At 35.7% G+C, this 22939-nt stretch overlaps 1 protein-coding gene across 3 annotated transcripts in view; it reads right to left on the bottom strand.

Moving 5' to 3' along the window:
• The window catches only part of Grm5 (glutamate metabotropic receptor 5), a 478225-nt gene extending 456872 nt beyond the window's left edge, over positions 1–21353 (bottom strand). Inside the window, exons 1-2 of one of the 3 annotated variants that reach the window (XM_063256291.1) lie at positions 20900–21353; positions 3424–4283 (exon numbers count right to left, since the gene is read on the bottom strand). In XM_063256291.1, the coding sequence (XP_063112361.1) occupies positions 3424–4153 (730 nt within the window). In that variant the 5' untranslated portion in view covers positions 4154–4283; positions 20900–21353. Of the gene's footprint in view, positions 1–3423; positions 4284–18757; positions 18913–20899 lie in introns of those variants that run through there. The other 2 variants (XM_063256289.1, XM_063256290.1) reach the window with 2 other exon arrangements.
• Between the last annotated feature and the right edge of the window lie 1586 nt (positions 21354–22939).

The following is a 22939-nucleotide window of genomic DNA, read 5'->3' as shown; positions in this document are numbered from 1 at the left end:
TATGTTTTTATTTAAACTCCTTTTAAATAAATAGAATACCATATATACAAAACTATGTCTTATTTTATTTTCTGATTAAAAAATCTTGGATGTCAGTATTTTTACCTCATTACATATAGAGTTCCCCATTCAATTTAACTGCTAGATAATAATGTTTCATGTAATGTCATCATTACTTTATTAGCTTATTCAACTACTCCTGGTGTGTACTTAGGTTAAAATAAATTTTTAAATGAGCACAGCCTGGAAGTTATGGCTTGGAGTTTCCTTTGGGTAACAATCATGGGTTACCAACTTCCACATAGTGACCAAGCCTTGCTCTGATGAGCAAGAGGTCTCCAACATTTCATATTTCTTCATGTCTTTAACTGATATTCATATTTTCTTAATTTTTAGTATGTTCACCAGTAAAACTCAACTTTCAAATTTCATTTCTTGCTCTATTGGTACTACCATGATCTCAGTAACCCCACAGAAGAAAGTGATTTTTCCATCAATAAACTTTAGAATCGTCTTTCCAATTTCTGATACCTGAACTTGTACTTTGTAAGTCTTCATCCATATCTTATCCCACTTGCCAGATTGCAAGCCCATTGAAAGTCATTATGCATAAAACACAAGGATGTCTTTCACCAAACTCTCCGAGAGGCTGGTATGTTTGTGCTTAACAAAAATATAATGCATGAATATATGCTTAGGGTTTAAGTACAATGCCTCTAAAGTTGGTGTTAAATATATACCTAATTAATTACTTAAACTCTTAAAGCTTTTGTATTTTAAAATAAGAATAAGGTATCTGGAGTTATCTATGTACTTGGATGGTATATTTCTATACTAAGGCTGATTGTGAAAATCAAATGAAATGGTGATTTCATGAGGAAAACCTCAGCACTTGGGGCAAAAGAGGCCTTGTGGTATAGCTCAGTGCCAATAGACTTGCCTAGGAGTTGAAAAACCATGTATTTTAATATCAAACATTTTGCTTTAAAATCTCCCAGAAAGAATTTCATGTTTAAATAAGAGAACACATTTTTAAGAGAATACTTTTTTAATAATTTTAACTTTATTTTATTGATCAGTGGTACAAAATACAAAAAGCATCATTCTGTTTAAAAATCATAATTTAATGCTATAATTTAGTGATTGAAAGATTTAGTTCTAAATCAAATTTATTTGAGTGACTTTTCCACTCATTTTTAATGTATATTGGGTATACAGGATAATGAGATTCATTTTGGTGGATACCTCTGTCCATAATAGGCTTTCATCACTCCTCCTCATCAGCCCCTTGTTCCACTTCTCCCCTAGTTTCACATTCAATGGAGGGTCAAGGTGCAAGGTATATAATGAATTTTGATCGTACCTTTCCCCTCTATTATTTGCCCTAATAGCACTGTCCTCTTCCATTTTGTTCTCTTATTGTTGTCTAGTAAGTGTTTCATCTGCTTTTTTGTCATAATTTTTACATTCCACATATTACGCAGAGCATGATACATTTGTATTTCTGTGTCTGGCTTATTTGGCTCAGAAAATCTCCAGATTAATTTATCTACCTGCAGAATACATTATTTGGTTATTTTCATGGCTGGATATTACTGCCATTAATTCTTTGGAGCATATGACAAGGATTAGTATAACCTGACCAAGTGGTTGCTCTGCTTTTAGTGTTTTGAGGAACGTCCATACTGATTTCCTTGGTAGCTGTACTAGTTAACATTTTTTGAGGAGCCTGCATACTGCTTGTGAGTGTGCTGACTTCCATTCTTGGCAGTCTAGATGAGTTCCTCTTCCTTCATAGCCTTTCCAACATTTATTGTTTTTATATTCTGTATAAAGATGCCCATTCTGACCGGGGTGAGATGGAATCTCAGTGTAGTTTTTAAGTTGTTTTTCTCTACATACAGACTAAAATGTTGAGCATTCTTTTTCCTGTATACTTACTAGGCCCTAGGTTTGATTGCTAGCACCAAAAACAAACAAAACAACAACAAAGTGAGGAGAACAAGAAAAGGATTTTTTAGAGCTTGAAATGTAGCTCAGAAATAGAGTGCTTGCCTAGCGTGCAGTATGTATAATGCCCTGGATTCTATCCCAAGTATTCAATAACAACAACAAAAAATGTTTCTTTTTTTCTCAGTAAAGAAAAAATATTGAAATACCTGCTATTGCAAACAATCATCCATTGCTCAAAATCCAAAACTGACATGCCTTTATACAACCTATCAATTTATACATGGAAATTTCAATCTTAATCTATATAGAAGATATATAGATTATATATAAGATCTATATCTTAATCTATATAGAAGACATTTAATGTGTGCAGAATTCTAAATATATAGGTAGCCATGGAGTGAATTCATGATATTATACCACTTGAAAATGAAAATATTCCTGAATTTAAATAGTTATTCACTCCAAATTTTGAAATAAACTCACAAGGATCATTTCAATAATTTCCTAATAATTTAGCACTACATTTTACAGGATCACATGATTTGGATTATACAGACATATTATTACAGAATCTTTCAAACCTTAACTAATCTTCACAAAATTCAATGATTGATGAAAAATGGTTTGGATCTTACACTGTATTCTATTGTTTAGTATATGCATTTTGTTGTCTTTTAAAAAAGGTTGCATAATGAACCACACTTTAGGTCATATTACCTACAAGTCAAATTAAATCCACTGAAAATAATTTTAGATAAGAACTAATAAATAATGTATTGAAAATCACTTTTAAATACCATAAGCAACAAAGATAAATTAGTATTCACATAAATATCAGTCATGTTTTTCCTTCCTCACTACAGTTTCACCATAAAGAAGCAATTACTTCAAGGCAAAATTGTACTGCATTATTTAAAATTATACTTACAAAAATGTTCCATACAAGGATAAAATTAATTCACTCATCTCCATTTCAGATTTAACTATTCATTCTATTGGAAAGCAATTGTAAGTCTAAACTGTTAATTCTTTATAACAACACACCTGAGCTAGTACTCTCTTCTCCCTTACGTGTATTTTGTACAACTTTCTTTAACAACCAGAAAAAATTAGCATTTGGAGCAATCTAAAATGTTAAATATATGAGGTGTTCAACAAAGATCTGGAAAACTTAGAAACCTCTAGAAACAAATATCAAAAAAGCATCTCTGTGACAGAAATAAAAACAATCCAATAGGTAATTCAAACTTTCCATTTAACCAAAGCATGATACATGAACCATTATATTAAATATATGTTTCTCTAGATATCTTTAATCCAATCCTTTTCACTAATGCTGCTATAAATGAGGTTACTTAAAATACCCAAAATTATTCAGCACAGGTTAGCCTTCCAAACATGGAATTTTAGTATGGAAGATGCTGAATGCATCATAAAACATACTCAAAATGCATAAAGGAGACTTACCTTCCGTGTGTACAGCTGACACGTAAGTCCAGTTGTATCTCTTGACTATGTCTACCATAGCCCTTGCCTGCTGGGCATCTGAAGGCACGACCCTCATGAAATATTTAAACAGCGTCTTGTCACTCAGATCCATGCTGGTTGCCGAGTAAGCAATCTGAGGTATGTTGAACAGCTGGAGCAAGTTCTGGACTTGAATGGCCACAGAACTGGAGCCAGGCCCAATGACCCCTACTATGGGCTTCTTGGAGCGGAAAGAGGAAGAGCCATCTACACAGCGGACCAAGCCCTCTTCTTCTTCTGCAGAAATGAGGGAATCCCTTATGAACTCAATGCTTTGCTCTAGGGCCACAGCTGAATGCCAGCAGGAATCCCGAATCTCACAGCCAAGGGTGATGTTGGGCAAGAGTGTGGGGTCTGAGTTGATCCTTTCCAGGGTGTGCAGCATGGCCTCCACTCGCTGAATGCCATACTGTTCCCGGACCGCCCCACATTTCCTCTCATGAACTTTGTCCACAGTAGGCTGGTGGTGGACAGAAAAGAGAGCTCCGATAATGATGTCACCTGGCATGTGAGCCACCACCCTCCTTTCACTGGACTGTGCACTCCCACGGACATCTTCTTTCAAAAGCAGGACTGATAGAATCAACAGAAGGACCATTTTAAGAAAGCAGTTCAAGCTAATAAAGATAACATTATGAGAAAAATTTAGGATAGTGCAGGTAGATAACATCAAATGATGTCCTATGTTGAGTGGCACACAAAGGAATTAGCCAGAAATTTAGATATGTTCTCTAAAGAATCTCCATTGTGCCCAGGTCGAATTTGGTTAGATGCATCCATGCGATCATGATCTTCAAAACCTGGAAGAAATTTTTAAAAAGAGCATGAGTTTTTAACAATGTAAGTACACTAAATGTAGGTAAGTTCTAATAGTCCATACTAGTGCAGAAAAAGAAGGCTTTGGTCCAACAGAGTAAATAAATTAATTAGTAAGTGCTTCAGATTTATTGAGTCTCTTTTTGTGATTTGATAAAAACAGGTGATGTGGTTTCTTACCTCTGGCTTACTTAGAATACTGTTTTACTTTGGTTCATCTGGAGTACATAAAATCAAATCTCATGGGTGACTGGCAGAACTATTCTTTCAGGAAAAAATCAGCTCAACTTTGAACAGAAAACTGAATGTACCCCAACATATTAAACATTGTTGATTTCTAGATGATGGGATTTGTTGAATTATTTTATTTTGATTTTCCTTAGGCTTTTTGTTTCTTTCCAAAGTTTCAGCACTAAGCACATATTAATTTGCAGTTATAAAGAATAAAAGGCTAGGGAAAAAAAACTCAGTGACAACACTTTCCTACTATGCATAAGGACCTGGATTCCATTCATAGCACTGACAAGTAATAAAACAAAACAAAACCCATACACTCTTCTGAATACAAAGTAAAGCAAACTGAATAGTCTTCCCAGAAATAAATAAGCATTTGTTTAATAAATAGGTAGATGCAACAAAGATAAATGAGGAGATGAGTATTTCAATTTTGACGAATTGTATAAGAAAAATTCCCTACAATAAGCAGCAAGTAATAGTGAGATGAGTACCAATTTTGAAGAAAATAATACATTGAAACCTAAGTTATGCTTTTAGAAATATCAGTAAATTGTTTAACATCTCAGTACTGAAATATCTTCATCTCATAAATGAGAATAATATATAGTAGGTTTCCCTTATGGGAATCAATATGTCAACTATGTAAATACTTTGTACATTAAAAAGGGGTATATATGCATATTTTTCAAGATAGTTTTTGCTGTTAAAAACCAAGGGCATTCTGTGGCTAGGTGATGAGCACAGAAAATTCTCATGTAGTCCACTTGGTTCTCCAGAGAGCCTTCAAAGTAATTACAAAGCTTTGTAATAAAATTCACAGTAATCAGTTCCCTAGCCCTGATCTAGAAAAAAATTACCACCTCACTAAGGCTCAAAGGACCAAGAATATGCATGTTTAGAACTATCTTTCCAAGAAAAAATTTAGTATAGCTATGAATATAGTCATGTATTTCCATTCAAATTCCTATGAAAAAGGTGATTTTGTTTCAATTTTCCTACATGAAAATCTGGTATAATTTGTAAACTAAAAATAACAAGTTAATGATTTAAATTATTTAAAGAAACTGTATGAGACTTGTTTTGTATGTTATCTTCTCTGCTAACCAAGAATCTTTAGTTGTTTTAAAATGACTAACTTCATATGCACTATCTTACAATTAGGTGATGTTTCTTTAGGAATTTATCAAATTATCGTGCCTTTAAAGAATACTAGTGGTTTCAGAAATCATCAGGTCTGCAAAAAATCCAAGCCAGACACAAAATAAATAGAACTTGAATCACATTTCTAATCATCATTCCACCCTCATTTTCAGTTTCCTCCTACTGTTTCCTATGGCAACGGAGAAATATTCCCTCTGTATAGTGCCAAACACTAAAAAAAATTAAAAAGTAAAAATGAAAAAAACCTCATCAATGACTAGATGTTTCAGAATAATGAGGTCTTTGGCAATGTATAAGAAAAAAATATTTTATACCAGAGAAAGGGAACAAAGGATGCAAAGAATGTTGTTAATTTTCTCATGGATAAGTTATCTCAAAGCTTTTAATTTATGTTGGATCAAAGGCCTGAGGCAATGCTTATTCTCATGATCATGTGAATTATACTGCAGATAAAATATATGAATTCAAAGAAAACACAATTCCTAATTAAACCCAGAATTAGTGGGCAAGTTGAATAACAAAATGTTTTTATGCAAAAGCATCAAATTGATAAAAGAAACTACAAATGACCCATCAAATTTATGAAGATGAAATATTAATCCATGTATTTTATGGAAGTTGTTTTAGGAGAACTCTAAATACTGATAAACATACACACACACACACACACACACACACACACACATATATATATATATATATATATATACATACTGAAAGACTGTTTTCCTTGTATATGTAAATTCATTCATTCATTCAAGAAAGATCTATGAATTACTGGGTGAAAGAAACTGATATAATAAAGAAGTATAATGATGTGTACTGAAATTACAATCAATTATGATCAGTAGCATTCCTTAATGCCCCAACTATTTATTCATTCACTTTTTTTACAGACATTTAAGATACATTTGTACTGTGACTTTCTCCATGAAGCTAAGTGCTGAACCACACTCAGAAGCCAGGTTTTGGAAAAGCCAGCTGAGGAAAGGAGGCACACAAGAACATAAGGGAAAGTCAGTGTATATAATGTCAGAGAAACCAAGAGAATGCTGCACGCACTTCACTATTCAGAGATCTGCAGAGGCTTTTATATTGCCCAGAAAAAAACATACAGAAATAAATCAGACAAACAATCTTGGTATCTCTCATTTGAGTGAGGCAAAGGTCAAATGAAAAAATGATAAATGGAGGAAAAAAGGGACAAAAGAATGAATCTCTTGCATTAGGGATGTAATAAAAGGGAACAAGGACAAGAGGGAAGGGGAAAGGGAGATAAGCATAAAAGATGTCTTTGCACAAGAACCTAATAGCTACAATTAAAGTAAATACAATATGCCATAACATGAGCTAAGACAAATAACATCAACAAGTATGAAAGAGGAGATAGAGAAACACAGAAGGAGGGAGAAGGAAGGAAATTTTAAAAAGAAAGAAACAAGCTGTAAAAGGTACATGGAACCACTCTCCAAAATGACTGTAAACTGCATGAATTGCAAATGTGTACTATTTTTAAAACCATTTTTAAATATAATGTGTTATGAAAAACATTTTTCAATATACTTTATTCCTTTAGAAGATTTTATATTCTCTGTACATTATGTATCCTCCTTACATGTGACCCAGAAGCTTCATGTGTCTGTTGAATGTGTGGCATATGTATATCAATAATCCTTATAAAACCTTGAGATGTAGCTATCATTTATCATCTCTGTATTACAAACATTAAAAAGGGGTTTGATAAGTTAAAATTTTGTCAATTACTCAGAAAGCAATAAACCTAGAATTATCCATGCCTGATAACTCAAAACATACTCTTCAAAACCCTACTGCTTCAATACCCTTCTGATATGAGAGATGTAACAAAATCCAAGAAAATGAATCTATAGAGGTTAACTCCAACCTCTTCACCAACAGGGACCATGAGAAGTTTTATGGAAGATAATGTAGGTGGAGGAGGGCGGTGTGGTGAGGAATGGTTTGGGAAGTGATTGACAAACATGCACATAAGCAACTCTTTCCATGAGCAGTTGAGAGCAGGGCTCCTCTAGGAGAGGGTGAAGAAAGAATTATATGTAATTTCTTCCAGTTTCCCACAAGGAATGTACCACAAACATGTACTAATGAAAAACAAAAATGGGAAAGAAAGGGAATCTAATGCTTCCTCTGCTCTGGCAAGAGAAGGAATGTAGGTAGTAACATGAGAGATGAGGAGCAGCTATAAACAAAGATGAGCCAGGCATGGTGGCTCATGCCTGAATCCAAGCACTCAAGAGGATGAGGCAGGAGGATCGCTGGGAGTTTGAGCTACAATAGTGAGCTCAAGGCCAGCCTGAACTGCCTAGAGAGATCCTGTCACAAAAGGACCAAAGTAAATAAGTAAATAAACAGGGATGAAGCTTTGCTGGCTTGCAGGCAACTCAACTTTGTTGTGTTGCCCAGTTCACAACAGGACACGAACTGATACAGTTCCTCGCCCTGGGTGCTGGAGACACTGATCTAAAGCATGCAGAACACTTGTAGGAGAAAGATGACTCGGTCGATAGAAGGCTCACATGCATATGGATTTCTAATATAAGTGTAGGTTATAATGCAGTACAGATACCTAAGAAAGCACATTTTGAAATAAATTATCATATAGATCATAATTACATACAGATATTTTAGTTCAGTTTGGGTAGGTCAAATATTACACACTCATTAGAAATTCAATAGGAGATATATGGTAGAAATGTGCTGTGACTCAATTTATTATTACTTGACTGCACAGCATATCATCCCAGGTGCTATTCATATACAAGAAATTTATAAAAGATAAACTCCAAATAGTTCAGTAAAGGATATATCAAATTTATTAGCCTTTCTCATTTGTCCAGTAAACATTTATTGAGTAAACCATTTTGCAACAAGCACTGTTGGAAGCCCTCAGAATTCAATTATGAACAACATACACATCAGTTCACACCTTCATAGACCCTACAAAAAAATTGAAGGGAATTGTCAGTTAAAAACAGTAAAGTAAGTAAAGTACTTTATGATTAAGAATAATAAATATTAAAAAGGGAAAAGGACAAGAAGCAAGATCAAAAGTGCTGGAGATGTGAGAAACTTTAATTAATATGGTCAAAGAAATATAAACTGGCAGAGTAACACACTTAGTAAATACGTATGGAAACAAAAAGTCACAGAAGTATCTAGGAAAAGACTATGAGAGCTAAAGTTAGAAGTTCAAAAACAGGTTTTGTGTTTAGCGCGTTGAAGAATAACAGGCTAGTTTGCTCTATCAAGTATAATGAAGGCAGATGGGCAAGACATGAGACTATCCGATCATACTGAGCTTGTTTGGACGTTTGAAAACTTTGACTTTCACATTTCATGAGAATGTCTTCCTGCAAATGCTTTTAGACTCTTATAATCTGTCTAACATGTTAACAAGAATAAGAGCTCAAAGGCAGAAGCTCAGGGAGCAATTACAAATCTATTGCACTAATTCATTCGAGAGAAACGGCAGAATAAGTGGTGGAAAATGAAAGGACTCTAGATGTGTGGGAGAGCAGAAGGTTTTGCTACCAATTCTGACTTGGTTTGCATAGGAAAGAGAAAATCCCATGAGGATGCTTAGGTTTCCAGCTTGAGCAAAGAACAATGGTGCCACATTGAGGTGGAGGGTAGTATGCATAAAAGATTCAGATGGCAACAATAAACATTCTGTTTTGTGGGTCAAACCTTAGATACTAGAAATCCAAGAAGGGTTATAGAATAAGTGACTGGATGCAGAAAGCTGAATTTCTGGAGAAAAATCTGAAGATTTCTGGGAAATGAAACTGTGGGATGTATCAGTATACAGATGTTCTTTTTTGTAAATTATGAAACTGGAAGTAACCTCTTAGGAAGTGGAAAGAGAGAAGAAGTTTTCTCAGAGATCTTGCATTCAAGGCAATTCCAACATCTACGTTGGCAGAGATAAAGATACATCACCAAAGGAAATTGAATAACTTAGAAGAAAAAGTTTTCTCCGAAGAAGAATGTGTAAGTGGGGCTGGATGTGGAAAATGAAGTTTTTGTGTTATATTAAGTAGAAATAAAAGATAGATATGATTTGATTTTCATGAGAAAGAGTTTATCTGAATGCACAGAGTAGAAACATTCATGCTGAAATTTTATTTTCTTATTTGTCTTAATCCATGTTTTTAAATTTTACCAATATTTTTTCTGGTTGTTTGTTTGTTTGCTTGCTTGTTTGATTGTTTCTAAAGATTGGGACCTAGGGATCTACCTTCTAAATCTCTGTCCCAGCCTCGCTGATGACCTTAACACCCATTTACCATCTCTTCCTTGGGATTATGCTAGCCAAGTCCAACTACATACTGCTTTGTTCCAAAGTCTCTGTTCATGTTAATTCTGATTCTTGATATGACCCTTTTTCACTGGCCTTTATGGAGGAGCTGCTGAGAATGTAGGCTTGAAGTCAAGTTCCACTCTGTTTGAATCCTGACAGTACCACTTATTAGCTATGTGTCCTTAGTTGCTCAGGCTGTCTGGCCATCAGAGTAAGAATAATATCTACCTCAGTGAGTTTTAATGAGGACTGCATCAAATACCACATAAACATAATCGCTTTCTGAAATCTTCCCAAATTGTTCACCTTGCAGCACTGGTTCTTGGTAAGCACTCATGCTTTTTTTAATCGATATATTTTCTGGTATCTCTTAGTACATTAATGTTGCAGCTATTTATACACGTTACTTTATAATAAATTTCAAACTATTTTAAAGTCTAAGTCTGTCTCATACATTTGTTATGATTCTTGCACAAAGTTATAAGTTCAATAAATCCTATAAAGTTCACAAAATATAAAATGAATTGTCTCTACTTAGTTTTCTATTCAACTGCATGGCTGACATTCAAGATAATGCTTCTTCCCATCCCAGAAGTAAATGTTGTAATGAAACTTCCTCAGTCCACTAAGTTCTGGCAACAAAGAACCCCAAGAGAATTGGAGGCTGGCAAAGTCATAGAGTAAAACTTTGCCTGTTCTCCAAGACTTTTCCATATATTAAGGAAATGTTACTATAGAAATAGATAAGACCCTAAAGATAATTCTGTTTAGCTGAAAGTCGTGGAGATTATATGATTTATGGCAGATGTGGAATCAGACTCTAACAAAAGATCCTCTCAAAATCCAGTTTTAATTGTACATACAATTTAGTATCCTTTTCTCTATTATTCAAATTTTTCATATATACTTTTAAATGAAGTGTTAGTATTAAATCTCTCTGATAATACATTTGTAAAAATAATTTAAATATTTCTTTTTATCAGTTCATTTTGATGAGGGGAACGATGATAACAATACTTAATACACCCTGAAAGTGTCACTAAAGGCAGAACACTTTTCTAGCATGTGTGAAGCCCTGGGTTTGATCCTGACATCAAAAAAGAAGCCAAAAGAAAAAACGATGCACACAAACACATAAATCTTAAAAGTGCTACATATTGTCCTTAGTGTTTCACATAAAATTATATTTTTCATAAAATTTATATGATAAATAATTTATGCATTTTAAGAATGATAGTTCTGAGACTCAGTAAGAGTTTGGCAAAGACTCCTAAATGAATGATTAACAGAGCTGAGAGTCACATTAGTAACATTTATTTCTTTTTAACATTTCATAGATTTCAATTATATAAATGTACCAAAATGTATTTAAATATTCCCTACTAGATATTAATGTTGTTTCTTACTATCATAATCAGTATTTCAATGTACTTTCTTTTTAAATGATTTCTAATGTACAAAGACCTAAACATGACATTGCTGTCATAAATATTTTCAAATGCCAAATCTGTTCATTTAGATTTTAAGAGAAGCATCAACTTCACTCCAAGATCTTTCTTTTTAAACTCACTGTGTAAAGGCATCATCAAATATCTTTTAGAGGAGAACTTTTTCCCTTTTATTCTGTTTGTTTGTTTGTTTGTTTGTTTTGTACCAGGGGATCGTACTCAGGACCTCGCGCTTGCCAGGCAGGCACTTATGCTGCTGAGCTAAATCCCCAGCCCTCCCTTTTATTCTTATACAAGTTCACGAGTAAAGTCATTTCTCCTAGATAATCTCACCAACAGTTTTACTAATTTACCAATTTTTAGCAGGAGTCTTGTAAAAGGAAAAGAACATGAAATACTACTTTATTTTTTAATGTGAAGAGTTGTTTCCATTCTTGATTCCACATCTGTCTTTAAGAAAACATTTTTAGGAATGCATGATTATTCGTATTTCACATATTAGCAAGCAAATAGAATCTTTAAAAAGAATAATCTTATTTAGGTTACAGCATTTAAGTCATACGGGTGATAAAGCAGTAGAAAAAATGGAAGTTTTGTCTTAGAGATGATGGGGAGGCATTGACTCATACAGTGCCCCTCAAAAGTCTTCAAAATGTATAGATCTAAAAGTTAAAAATATGGAGGCTTTCATCTTACTCAAAATGATATACCATGTAAGTTATATTTAGAAGCACTAGAGTGCTTTATTCAGTCTTGTATTTCTGGGTTCACAGCATAGTAGTATTAGTTATAACTCCATTGTACAAACAGTTAGTATGTAATTAATATGCAAAAAAATATTAACCTCAAGTAACCATGCAGTCTTATAGTATTTCTGATATGAATATAAAAAAATAGGTGGGTGGAATTTGTCCTTAAACCGCAGACTACATCACAATCAGATTCACTGCTCACGTTGTCTTTTGTTTCCAACAATCTTCTCAAACACTGACCATCTTTCTGGCACAGATGTCTGTTATATAACTTAATTCTCATCAAGCAAATCATACAGCTCGGGCTATTGACAGTAACATGATTCCTTCCTACTGCACAATAGCCTCATCACAGTCAGGGATATTGATATTACTTATGCCAGGAACACCTATGATATATTTTTCAGACAACAAGTGCATAACATAAAGATAAGTGACAATCTGAAGTATAAGGATAATGAGAATCTTATAGTGTGAGGAAAGCTCCTCTCCATTTCATCACTATTTCAAGTACACATCTGTAGTTTTGTAAACAAGAAAGATTAGCACTCCCTCACTTCGACCTAGGAACAATAATATGCAATATTCTAAATGAAACAATCTCTTTTAAAATACACACATACAATATGATACTGTACAATAGCACAATCTATATTTTTAAGGATTAGTCAAAATGTGGTGTGTTTTAGAATAAAGTTCACTAAATCATTCAAATAAGTAGCCTATTAGCTCATAAAAATCCAAAGCAGCCGTCTGCACCAAAGTCTTAAAAATTAGGCAATCCACCATTTTAACAAGTCTCACTTTATCAAGTGGACAGTTTTGAGTTCTACCCATTTTGCAGTCTGCAGCTTCTTTCTTACTCTTTACTGCATATTTCTAAAGACCATAAAACATTATTATTCCTATAAAATTACCTAAGTACTTGAAATGTGATTTTATGTTTCTATAATTTAATCATGACTTCAATAACATTTGAGTATTTACTTTTTGCTAGCGTGTAAGCACTATGTAACAAGCCTCACAACATTGTAAGTTATATATAATTATTATTATTATGTATCAACTCCTGTAAACATTGAGGTTTAGAGATAAAATATTTTACTAAAATCTCACACCTATACATATAGCACTACATTACAGCACATTAATCCAATTGTCTGTGACTCCAAACTCTATACTCATTATAATCAGATGGTAATATCTTCCAAAGGTCCAGCTCTGTTGATAATTTAATCCTTACGTGTTGACTGTACAATATTTTCTAAATTCTACTTTCTGTTGAAGTTTTATGTAATAGTCACTGATTACAGTCAGAGTCTATACAAATAACTCCAATAAATAGAACTGTTTATTGTCATTATGAAGGTTAGAATTTCTCAACTGTAGCACTACCAAAAATTTTGGATCAGACAGTTCTTTAGTGTGGAGTATTGCTGCCATGTTCATTGTAAGAGGTTTAGCAGTTTCCCTCATCTTTGTCCAAAGGACCAGAGAACCAACAGGACCACATTTTAGTGTACTAACAAAATAAGGCTCACATATTGCCAAATGTCCTCTGCTGGTCACAGTCAACTCCAGCTGAAATCTATTTTTTCACATGTAAAGCCATCTTTAAAATGTCAACACAATTATCAAAACAGAAAAAGAGTACAACTAAAAGTTAATCATCTGGATACATTAGACTCACAAAACCTTTTTTCTGAAAGATTATGAATAATACTGATAAATGTAAGTTGGAATAGCCTTGTCTTATTTATTTTATTACTTTTTTCTGTATTTCCAAAGTTGTAATCAATTTGAGAAACAATTTAAACTGTGAAAGTCAAAACAATATTTCTTTATATTAAGTAAGCACAGTTTTTGAACATCTACAAATTACAATAAATTAATATGAAGACAGTATCCTATGACGTACTTGCCATAGGTCATTATAATTATAGCAAGATAATAACAAAACTAATTTTAATTTAATGTGTATTTCATGTAAATTGTATTTCATGTAAATGTATTCACATTTCACATTTAAAGACCATAAAACATTATTATTCCTATAAAATTACCTAAGTACTTGAAATGTGATTTTGTTTCTATAATTTAATCATGACTTCAATAATATTTGAGTATCTACTTTTTGCTAGTGTGTAAGCACTATGTAACAAGCCTCACAACATTGTAAGTTATATATAATTATTATTATTATGTATTAACTCCTGTAAACATAAAAATTTCATGTAAATTTCATGTAAATGTGTATTTCATTTTAAAAATACATTAAAATGCTATCTATTTGCCCAAAGAACTCATAATTTACTACATTAAGGCAGATTGATTTTTAGAAAAACATCTTACTATAACCTTTACAAAATAAAATTAATGTAAGAAAATTGTGTTATACTCCCCATTATTGCCATAATTAATTATGATATTTACATTTTGCTTCAAATATTTATTCTCAAAAGTTTAAAATCAACGATGCATAGATCAATGATGCATAGTCAGAAGTATTGTGAGAAGTAACCTTTAGAGAAATGTGATTATATCTCATGTTTTTATAAGACCACATTTCCAAGAGAGACATATCCTCTTTGTATCTAAGTATTTCTTTAAATTTTTTGGAAAAAATTGACTGAGAAGACAATTGGTAGGAATTATTACCATTTTGATTTTTTATTATTATCTTCAAATATTTGCATACCTAGTTTTAAATATTCTTAGATATGTGAGAAAAAGAAATGTTTGAATACTCAGTTGTGGAAGAAAAAAGTTCTGGTGATTCAAACTAGTAGAATTTTTAAAACCTAAGATATATATCCAAGTTTTCAATTAACATCATAGTTAAGAGTAAGAGTTTTGGAATCAGATAATCCTGGATATAAAATATTTGCTTTGCTATGTTATAACCTGTGGAACATTAGGAAAATCACTTAATCTCTCTTAGTCTTTTTTGTTGTTAAATTTATAAAACAAAAATAAAATTTAATCTACAGTTTTTTTGGGAAAATTAAATTTAATAACAGAAAAACTCAGGAAATGTTTGCTATCCAAAGGCCTGCATATGTTTAATTGCCATAAATAATACTGATACACTGGTCACTTACTTTTTTAGATTTGTACAATTAGTTCATCAATAAAGGCTTAGTGCTATAGAAATAGAGCACACTCAAGTTAGCTTAGCTCTATAGAAACAGGGTAAAGAAATGTTCTTTTTCTATGACAGTGGAAGAAAAAATCAGTTTTCAAAACAGAAAAAGTAAAAACAAACAATGCCTTGCATTATATCTAGTTACTAGCATGGTTCTTAGAGTGCTCAGTAAATAGTTATTAGAGCAAGAATGAGTCTGCACAAAGGCTCTGGTTTGGTGTCATTTTTGATGAAAGGTGCATATAGTTCAAACAAGATTGGGAAAGATAAAATATCATTTTTTCTCCTCTAGGAAAAGAAAACAGCATTTTATTGAAATGTCTTTAACTAACTGAGACAGAAGGATATAAAAAATGTAACATTTGATTTGTAAATAGTTAAATACTTAAAATCACAATTAAAATTTTCAGGGGCTGGGGATTTAGCTCAGTGGCATAAGCGCCTGCCTTGTAAGCAGGCAGTCGTGAGTTCGATCCCTGGTATCGATAAAAATGAAAAAGATAAATAAAATAAAATAAAATAAAATAAAAATTTCTTTTCTCTCCCCTCCCCTTTTTTTTCTTTTTCTTTTTCTTTGTCATCTTTTTCTTTTGCTTTTTCTCTTTCTTTCTGAGAGACAAGGTTACTCTATACATTTCAGGCTGGCCTTGAACTCACTTTGTAGCCCAAGATTACATCAAACTCACAGCAATCTTTCTGTCTCAGCCTTCGGAGGGTTAGGATTACCAGAGTGTACTGCCTTGCCCAGTGTAAAATTTTAATTTCTTGTGCCACACAAATATGTAGTAAAATATTTATTTGAATATTCCTGTTTTATGTCTGCTAAGTTCCATTTTATGACTAAAATTTCAGTTAAATGATGCCTTGGGAATAGGATTAATATTTCCCTAAATATGAAAAATAACATACATTGTCAAATTGTATAATATTCCTTCTTTATAGAAATAAATCTTCAAGATAGTCAAAATCCAAAGAAGCCAAATTAGCTGAAGCATATATCATATACATTACCACATATCAAAACATAATCTTCACTATTTTAAAAGTTTGTTTACACTTAATTCATTTATATAAAAAAGGCATAAAGAGCTATAGATATGCCTTTTTCTTCATCCCATGCAGACAAAAAAGCACAGATAAAATTGACATGGTTATATGAATAAATGCAATATTTTTATGATTAATTTTATGCCATATTTTCTACTTACAGTATCATCTTCTGTTTATTACCATTTAATTCAGTTTCCTTACTTAAGATATTTGATTATTCTTTAAAGGCAAAAGGCTATTCTTTAAAGACAAACACTTCTGTAAAATATTCAATGTATTTTGAAAAAGAAATACTAAAACTCTTTAGCTACAAAAGTACACGTGCTTAGAAATAAACCATTGTATTAGAACACATAATAATGTCAATAATCAAAGAAAAATTGAAAATGGTACACAGTTACTAAAGTTTTTCCCCAAAGACTCTATAATCTATGTTGTGTGTGTATCTCTGAATTTTTACTCTAGTTGTTGGTCTCCAGGTCTATAATATATAAAATTCACTGATGTTAGAGGCCTATACTTGTCCATGCTGGTAAAAAGAAGATTTAGTCAAGTACTTAGATTTTTAAATATCAACCCCTTCTTGATAAATAATCTCAATATATCATTTCATAATTTTTTCTGAGCAAATAACCCACAAGAAAAACATTACTGTATAATAGCACAGAGTTCTAGTGGCTTCAATTAAAATAGCTAGACTGTAATATTTTCATGCAAAATGTAAAGGCTACAGGTGAGTGTTTAGAAAGCATTCACCACCTCTTATCTAAGAAACTTTGTGGGATCTGTCCAGTGTGCTGAAAAGCTTTCTACCACAGAAGGCTTTCTACCACAGAAGGTGGGATGCGTGTTATTAAACTGACATGTTCAAAAGCAGTATTTTCAACTCTTAAATCAATGAATCTTTAGAATTCTAATCAACATTCATAAAGAATATAAATATCCACAACTTATTCTTAAGTAATTTATTTAGAAGTTATTTAGAACTTATTTAGAAGTAACAGAACTTATTTAGAAGTAACAGAAAAATTAACAAAAAATTTCCTGTGCTCCATGAAAGGTATGGCACAGAGCACACCTAACAAGGGTGTATCTAACCACTCCCAAATCCACACACACACACACACACACACACACACACAAACACACACACACACACACACACAGAGAGAGAGAGAGAGAGAGAGAGAGAGAGAGAGAGAGAGAGAGAGAGGTCTCAGAATCTTCCATGAAAAATCTTTAGTATGCCACATTGGTGGAAGGGGTTATAAAGACTAGTGTAATATTCCTTAACCTTCCCACAAGGATAGTAGTGAGTGTTAAGAGTACAGATTTTCTAGCTCAATCCTGAGGAACTTCAAATAGTAAAATACCATGTAAGGAAGGGAGAAGAAATGCCTTCTCACTGGTTTGCATCAATTTCCTTTCAAGAAGTAAAGTGATGGAGAATCAGCCTGGCTATTCCTGTTTAGCTGCAGCAGGACTTAAACTGTTCCTAAATAAGCACAACACACGTTATCTTGTCTTCCAGTCCCCTTCGCCATGACACCTGTCCTGTAGGGAATGTGGACAGATGGAAGTCATGGCACCAGGTGGAAGATCCCTCCAGGTGAACCTATCATTTCCCTCTCAGAGGTCCCAAGTGCAGACTAGCCATCCTTCATGCCCAGGGAGCTCCCCTGGGTTCTCATCACCTAGTCTCTGAACCATGGGCTCCATTCTCTGCATACTGCTCATGCTGCTGCTCTGGGATAGCTAGTGGGCTTTGTGTCTGAAGGGAAGGTAAAGATGCACCCATGGAGCAGAAAGAGTGGGAGAGCTCAGTCTGGTGCTTGAGAAAGGCGCACTGGCCTGAGTAAAAGAGCCATGCTTTCAGCACCACCCGCTGTCCCCTCATCCTGCACCGAGCGGAAGAGCGACTGTTACCACATTTATTGGGGGAAAAAAATCTTCTTTCCCTCCTATGTTTGCTTTGCTCAATTTCGAGCCGTCAGATGGTTTGGGGGAGTGCAGTTTGCATTTGAAACTCAGGCTCCCCTTGCCTGAGTTAGAGAGCAGGAACTCGGGTCGAAGGCATGCAGAATCCCTGCCTCAACACTTGCAGATTTTCCCTCCTTTATGCCCTTCCTCGCGCCTTTTCCACCAACAGGTTTAAACAAGACCATCCGCAAATGGAGCAGACATCAAGCTCACTGGCTCTGGCAACCCCCGCTCCACCCACGTCTCCTTCTCCCAAACCAAACTGTAAGCTACTCAGCAAGCTAGTAGCTGCTATATTCTTTTGGGCCAAGGGATACTTGGGCACACAGACACTTAGCAAGCTTACCCCCCTGTCGGCCACGCAGCGGGCAGTGAGACGCGGTCTAGCTGGCCCCCCATAAAGTTGGGTGGCAGGATCAATGGGGTAGAGCCGGTCTTTCCAATCCTGGGCTCCCCCCCCCCCGCCCCGAGGTGATCTCAAGCTCATCCCCTGCACTTCAGTGCACGCAGAACAGCCGAACTGAGGGCGGCGTGTGCAGTAATCTTCCCGCTACTGAAAAAGGGGGGAAGGGGAGAAGGAAAGAAGGCGGAGGAGGGAGGGGAGGTAGTTTGTATTTATAGAGAACAGAGTTCTTTTTGCAACTTTTTGGTGCCACCAAGTGGCACAGTGAGTTCCTTTAGGAACAGATTCCTGGGCAAACTGGATGGGTGGACAAGCCCCTTAGCCACATGTTTGCATGGTGGGGTTTGTTTAGGGTTAAGTTTCACAGGTTCACCATCTCAGTTTCTGAGCAGATAAAAATTTCTACATTCTAAGAACAAACGTAAAATGAGAGAAAAAGATATTTGTGCCTACTTCAGACAAGCGGAAGAGGAGTCAGAGACATGACAGGTGCCAGTCTCCTCTCTAGAGCATTAAAACCTTTGTCCTAGAAGTGATTTCCATTCTTTTTTCATCCCTAACCCTTTATCCAGATCACCTTATACTCATATCCTACTTTAAGCCATTCTTGTCATCCTGGGTGCCTAACAATTAAACCCGGATGTCGTTTCCTTTATCAGAATCAAATCCAAATTATTTCTCAGCTCTTCAAATTCAAAGAACCCAATGGCTTGACACTAAACTGCCTCTTTAAATTGCTATCTTAATAAAATAAAATAACATATGGCTTTAAAGGCTTGTGCATTCAAACCTTTCCACACAGCTCTCAACCCTCCAGATTCATTTGGCTGCAATCAGACTTCTGACCGTTCTCTCTGGTTTCCACAGACTCCTCAGGATGTGTTACTCCCACAGCACAGCCAGGATCTTGTACCTGTTTTTAATACTTCAAAGAACACCTTGAAGCTTCCTTTATCTAAACGATTTGGGTGTTCTTTTTGTATATTGATCTTCAAACCTGATCAATGCAATCTTCAAATGCAATCATAAACACTACTGTAAGAGACCTTAGTGACTCAAGGCAGAACAACCTCTACATTTTGCAGATGGAAAAACTGAGTAAACAAAGATTAAGGGACTTGTTCAAGGTCACACATTTCTCTGAACCCAGAACAAGGCTCGTAAACACAGTGATGCCAAACCTCAATGCCAAGTTCTTTCTCCTGCCACACGAGACAGATCATTCACTCTTCCCTCTTTCTAGCTATGTCCCTGTCATCATCTTCTGCCAAAGTTCAATAAAGGGACCAAGAATAAAAATGTCTTCTTAGCTCCACTGGCAGTATCTGAACTTGAGTTTGGAGACCCAGAGTCTCAGGTGTATCCCCTTAAAATGGCCCATATAGTTCTTGAAAATCTTTCTTTTTTGACACTGTGTCATGGCTTTGTCATTTCAGAAATATGACAGTGGTATTCACACCCAACCTTGACCCTCTACGGCTCTCTCTTTGAATTAAATACCAGCAGGTGTTTTTATTAGCCCGAACACCTAATGACCTCAAAAATAGAGAAGCCCTTTCCCTTGTTAAAGGCATGCCTTCCGTGCACATGTATTGGCATGAGAGTGGGGAGGGGAGAGGGGAGACAGAAACTGCAAACGCCTCTTTTTGGTTCAGATATCTCTCTCTCTCTCTCTCTCTCTCTCTCTCTCTCTCTCTCTCTCTCTCTCTCTGATTTTTTAGTTCATTTTCTATGGAAACGAGCCCACTTAAATCCCTCTCTTATACAAATAAAAACAAAATGATCTTCGTGAACCTCCCATCGGAGCAATACCGCGGTAGCCCAGGCTCCCCGAGTCGAAATCCATGTCTGATCCACAGGGCACACGTCCTTGCAGGGTGACTTTTTTGAACTTACAGGACCTCGTAAGGTCCCCGGCTCCACCAGCCCTCCACCTGCCCGCCACCTGCCCTTCTGGGTCCCTTTAGCCCGAGCTCCCGCCCCTTGCCAGATCTGCCTCCATCCCTGGCGGGGGAGGGGCCCGGCGGCATCCTACATTCGTGGTAACTCCATAGCGGAGAGAAAGGAAACCCGCGCTGTGCTTACCAGGTGCGCGCCCAGAGCCTTGCGCCCCCAGCCAGCCGCCGCTCGCGAGCTTCCTGCGCTCCTGTAGCGGCCTTGGCAGCCGCGAGAGCGCTAGTGTCAGCGATGGAGGCAGCGGTGACAGCCGGCGGAAGGCTGCGGGGCCCGCGGTGGCGGCGCTCGCTCCTCGCTCGCTCGCTCGCTCTCTCGCGCCAGCGCCGGGAGCACGTGCCGCGCTCGGGCAGACGCAGCTGGAGCGCAGCGCAGGGCTGGCTCCCCCTCTGCAGCGCGCGCGGGGGGCGGCAGCGCGCCTCGCTGTGGATTTGGGGGTGAGCGAGGGTCTCGGAAGCTTCTGCCCTCGGGGTGCAGGAGAGGGTATCCTTGGGCTCCCTCCCGAGCTCCTCCGAGTCCCCCCGGGAACCAGGGAAGGAGGAGAGCAGTGCAGGGAGGCGTGGGTGGCGTGTCACTCAGAAAGAAGCTGGGGGAGCAGGTAGATAATAAGCTTCTCTCTGACGACGGCACTTAAACTCCTGACAAGGATTGGGAGAAGGGGCGTCATCGCGGGAGGACAGAGAATGATCGGAAGTCAGGGAACCCCAAAATGATTCGGAGGTGTGAGTGGTTAGAACAGGCTCTAATAATATTACTTATTAATAATGCAATTTTGCATTTATCTGCACTTCTTACAAACGACTCTTCCTACATCCATTAAAATTTCTTCCTCTAGCAGTTAAAGGTCTTTTGCTTCCTTAAATGACTTCCTTCCCTGTCAGCCCCATAATTGCCCAGGATTGGAAAAAAAAATGCTGAAGTTATTGTTAAATTACAAAACCAGACTTCATTTCGGCTTCTGAAAAAGAGATTGGTAGAAATTACTTGCCTGGCTTATTTAAAGAAAGGAAGTATATTACAGTAATGCTATCAGTGTCATTACAGCACCTCCCTGGATGCACTGAAAGCCAGATCCTGCAGTCACTGGATGAAAAAGTAAGAGATGGACACCAAAGTATTTGTCCGGAAGTATCGTTGGATAAAACCTAGTACTCGATACTTTACCAGCGTCCAGACAATAAAGCTTGTGATTCTTCTCATAGCTTCAGTTATTTAACAATAAAAGAACGTATGTATTCACTTCACCTGTTGAACTTTACAATGATGTATTTCTTTTTGCATTCCCACGTGTTCTGATGGTGACATTGATAAATTTCAAGATTCTTTGATTATAATCCATAAAACAATTTTTACTACGTTCTAGACAGCCAAACGCCAGTTGTTGATCTTCCCAAATAACAAAAAACGAGGAAAATAGCAAAAATGAGAAAATACAAGTGAGAGTTCTGTGGAAAATAAAAAGTAATTTATTATTACATCATTCTGATGAAGTGATTAAGTTTCATTAATAGTGGATATTTCTCCCTATTTCCAGAGATATGGACATTGGGGAAAGGTCATAGATGTGATGTTTGTGTGGGACATTAAACTTTGAGCACAAGATTCTCCAAGATCCCCATTTTTCATCCGTTGGAGCTACACCAAACAACACAAATGAGTGTATTGGATCTGAAAAAGGAGACAACGCAATCACTTAAAAATCCTTGCTGTCTCCCAGGATCATGGAGAGAATAGCATAGATAAAACAATCTAAATCATATTAGAAGTCAAAAAACATTTTGTAAATGTATAGATGGCTTACGGTGATATATCTATTTCTCGTACTCTAAAAGCTAAATGAACTACAATGATATTTTCAGATGAGAAGCAAAATATAATTCTATAATCTTAAATTGCTCAATAATTTTTAAAATATAGCTATATTTCATAATTTTTAAGTTCTGAATTAGACAAGACAAAGAGTATTGGAATAAGGTCTTAAATCCCCAAAATAAGTTTTGACAGTAAACTACTCAAGGGTAAGACTTTTGCCTTAGCATGAGCTATTCATGAACAAAATATGCAGGTTGTCTGTAGGAAAGCATTTTAATGAAACACTCATTTGTGCTTATAATTGATCAAACCTAAAACCTGGAATCTTCCTTTTGTCTGCCTTGTGTATCACGATAAGTA

Source organism: Cavia porcellus, unplaced genomic scaffold (assembly GCF_034190915.1).
Source record: "Cavia porcellus strain 051 isolate PalLab524CR breed Dunkin Hartley unplaced genomic scaffold, mCavPor4.1 scaffold_9, whole genome shotgun sequence".
Lineage (NCBI taxonomy): Eukaryota > Metazoa > Chordata > Mammalia > Rodentia > Caviidae > Cavia > Cavia porcellus.
Note: the sequence above shows the minus strand (reverse complement) of the source record. Positions and strands in the feature narration are given on the sequence as shown.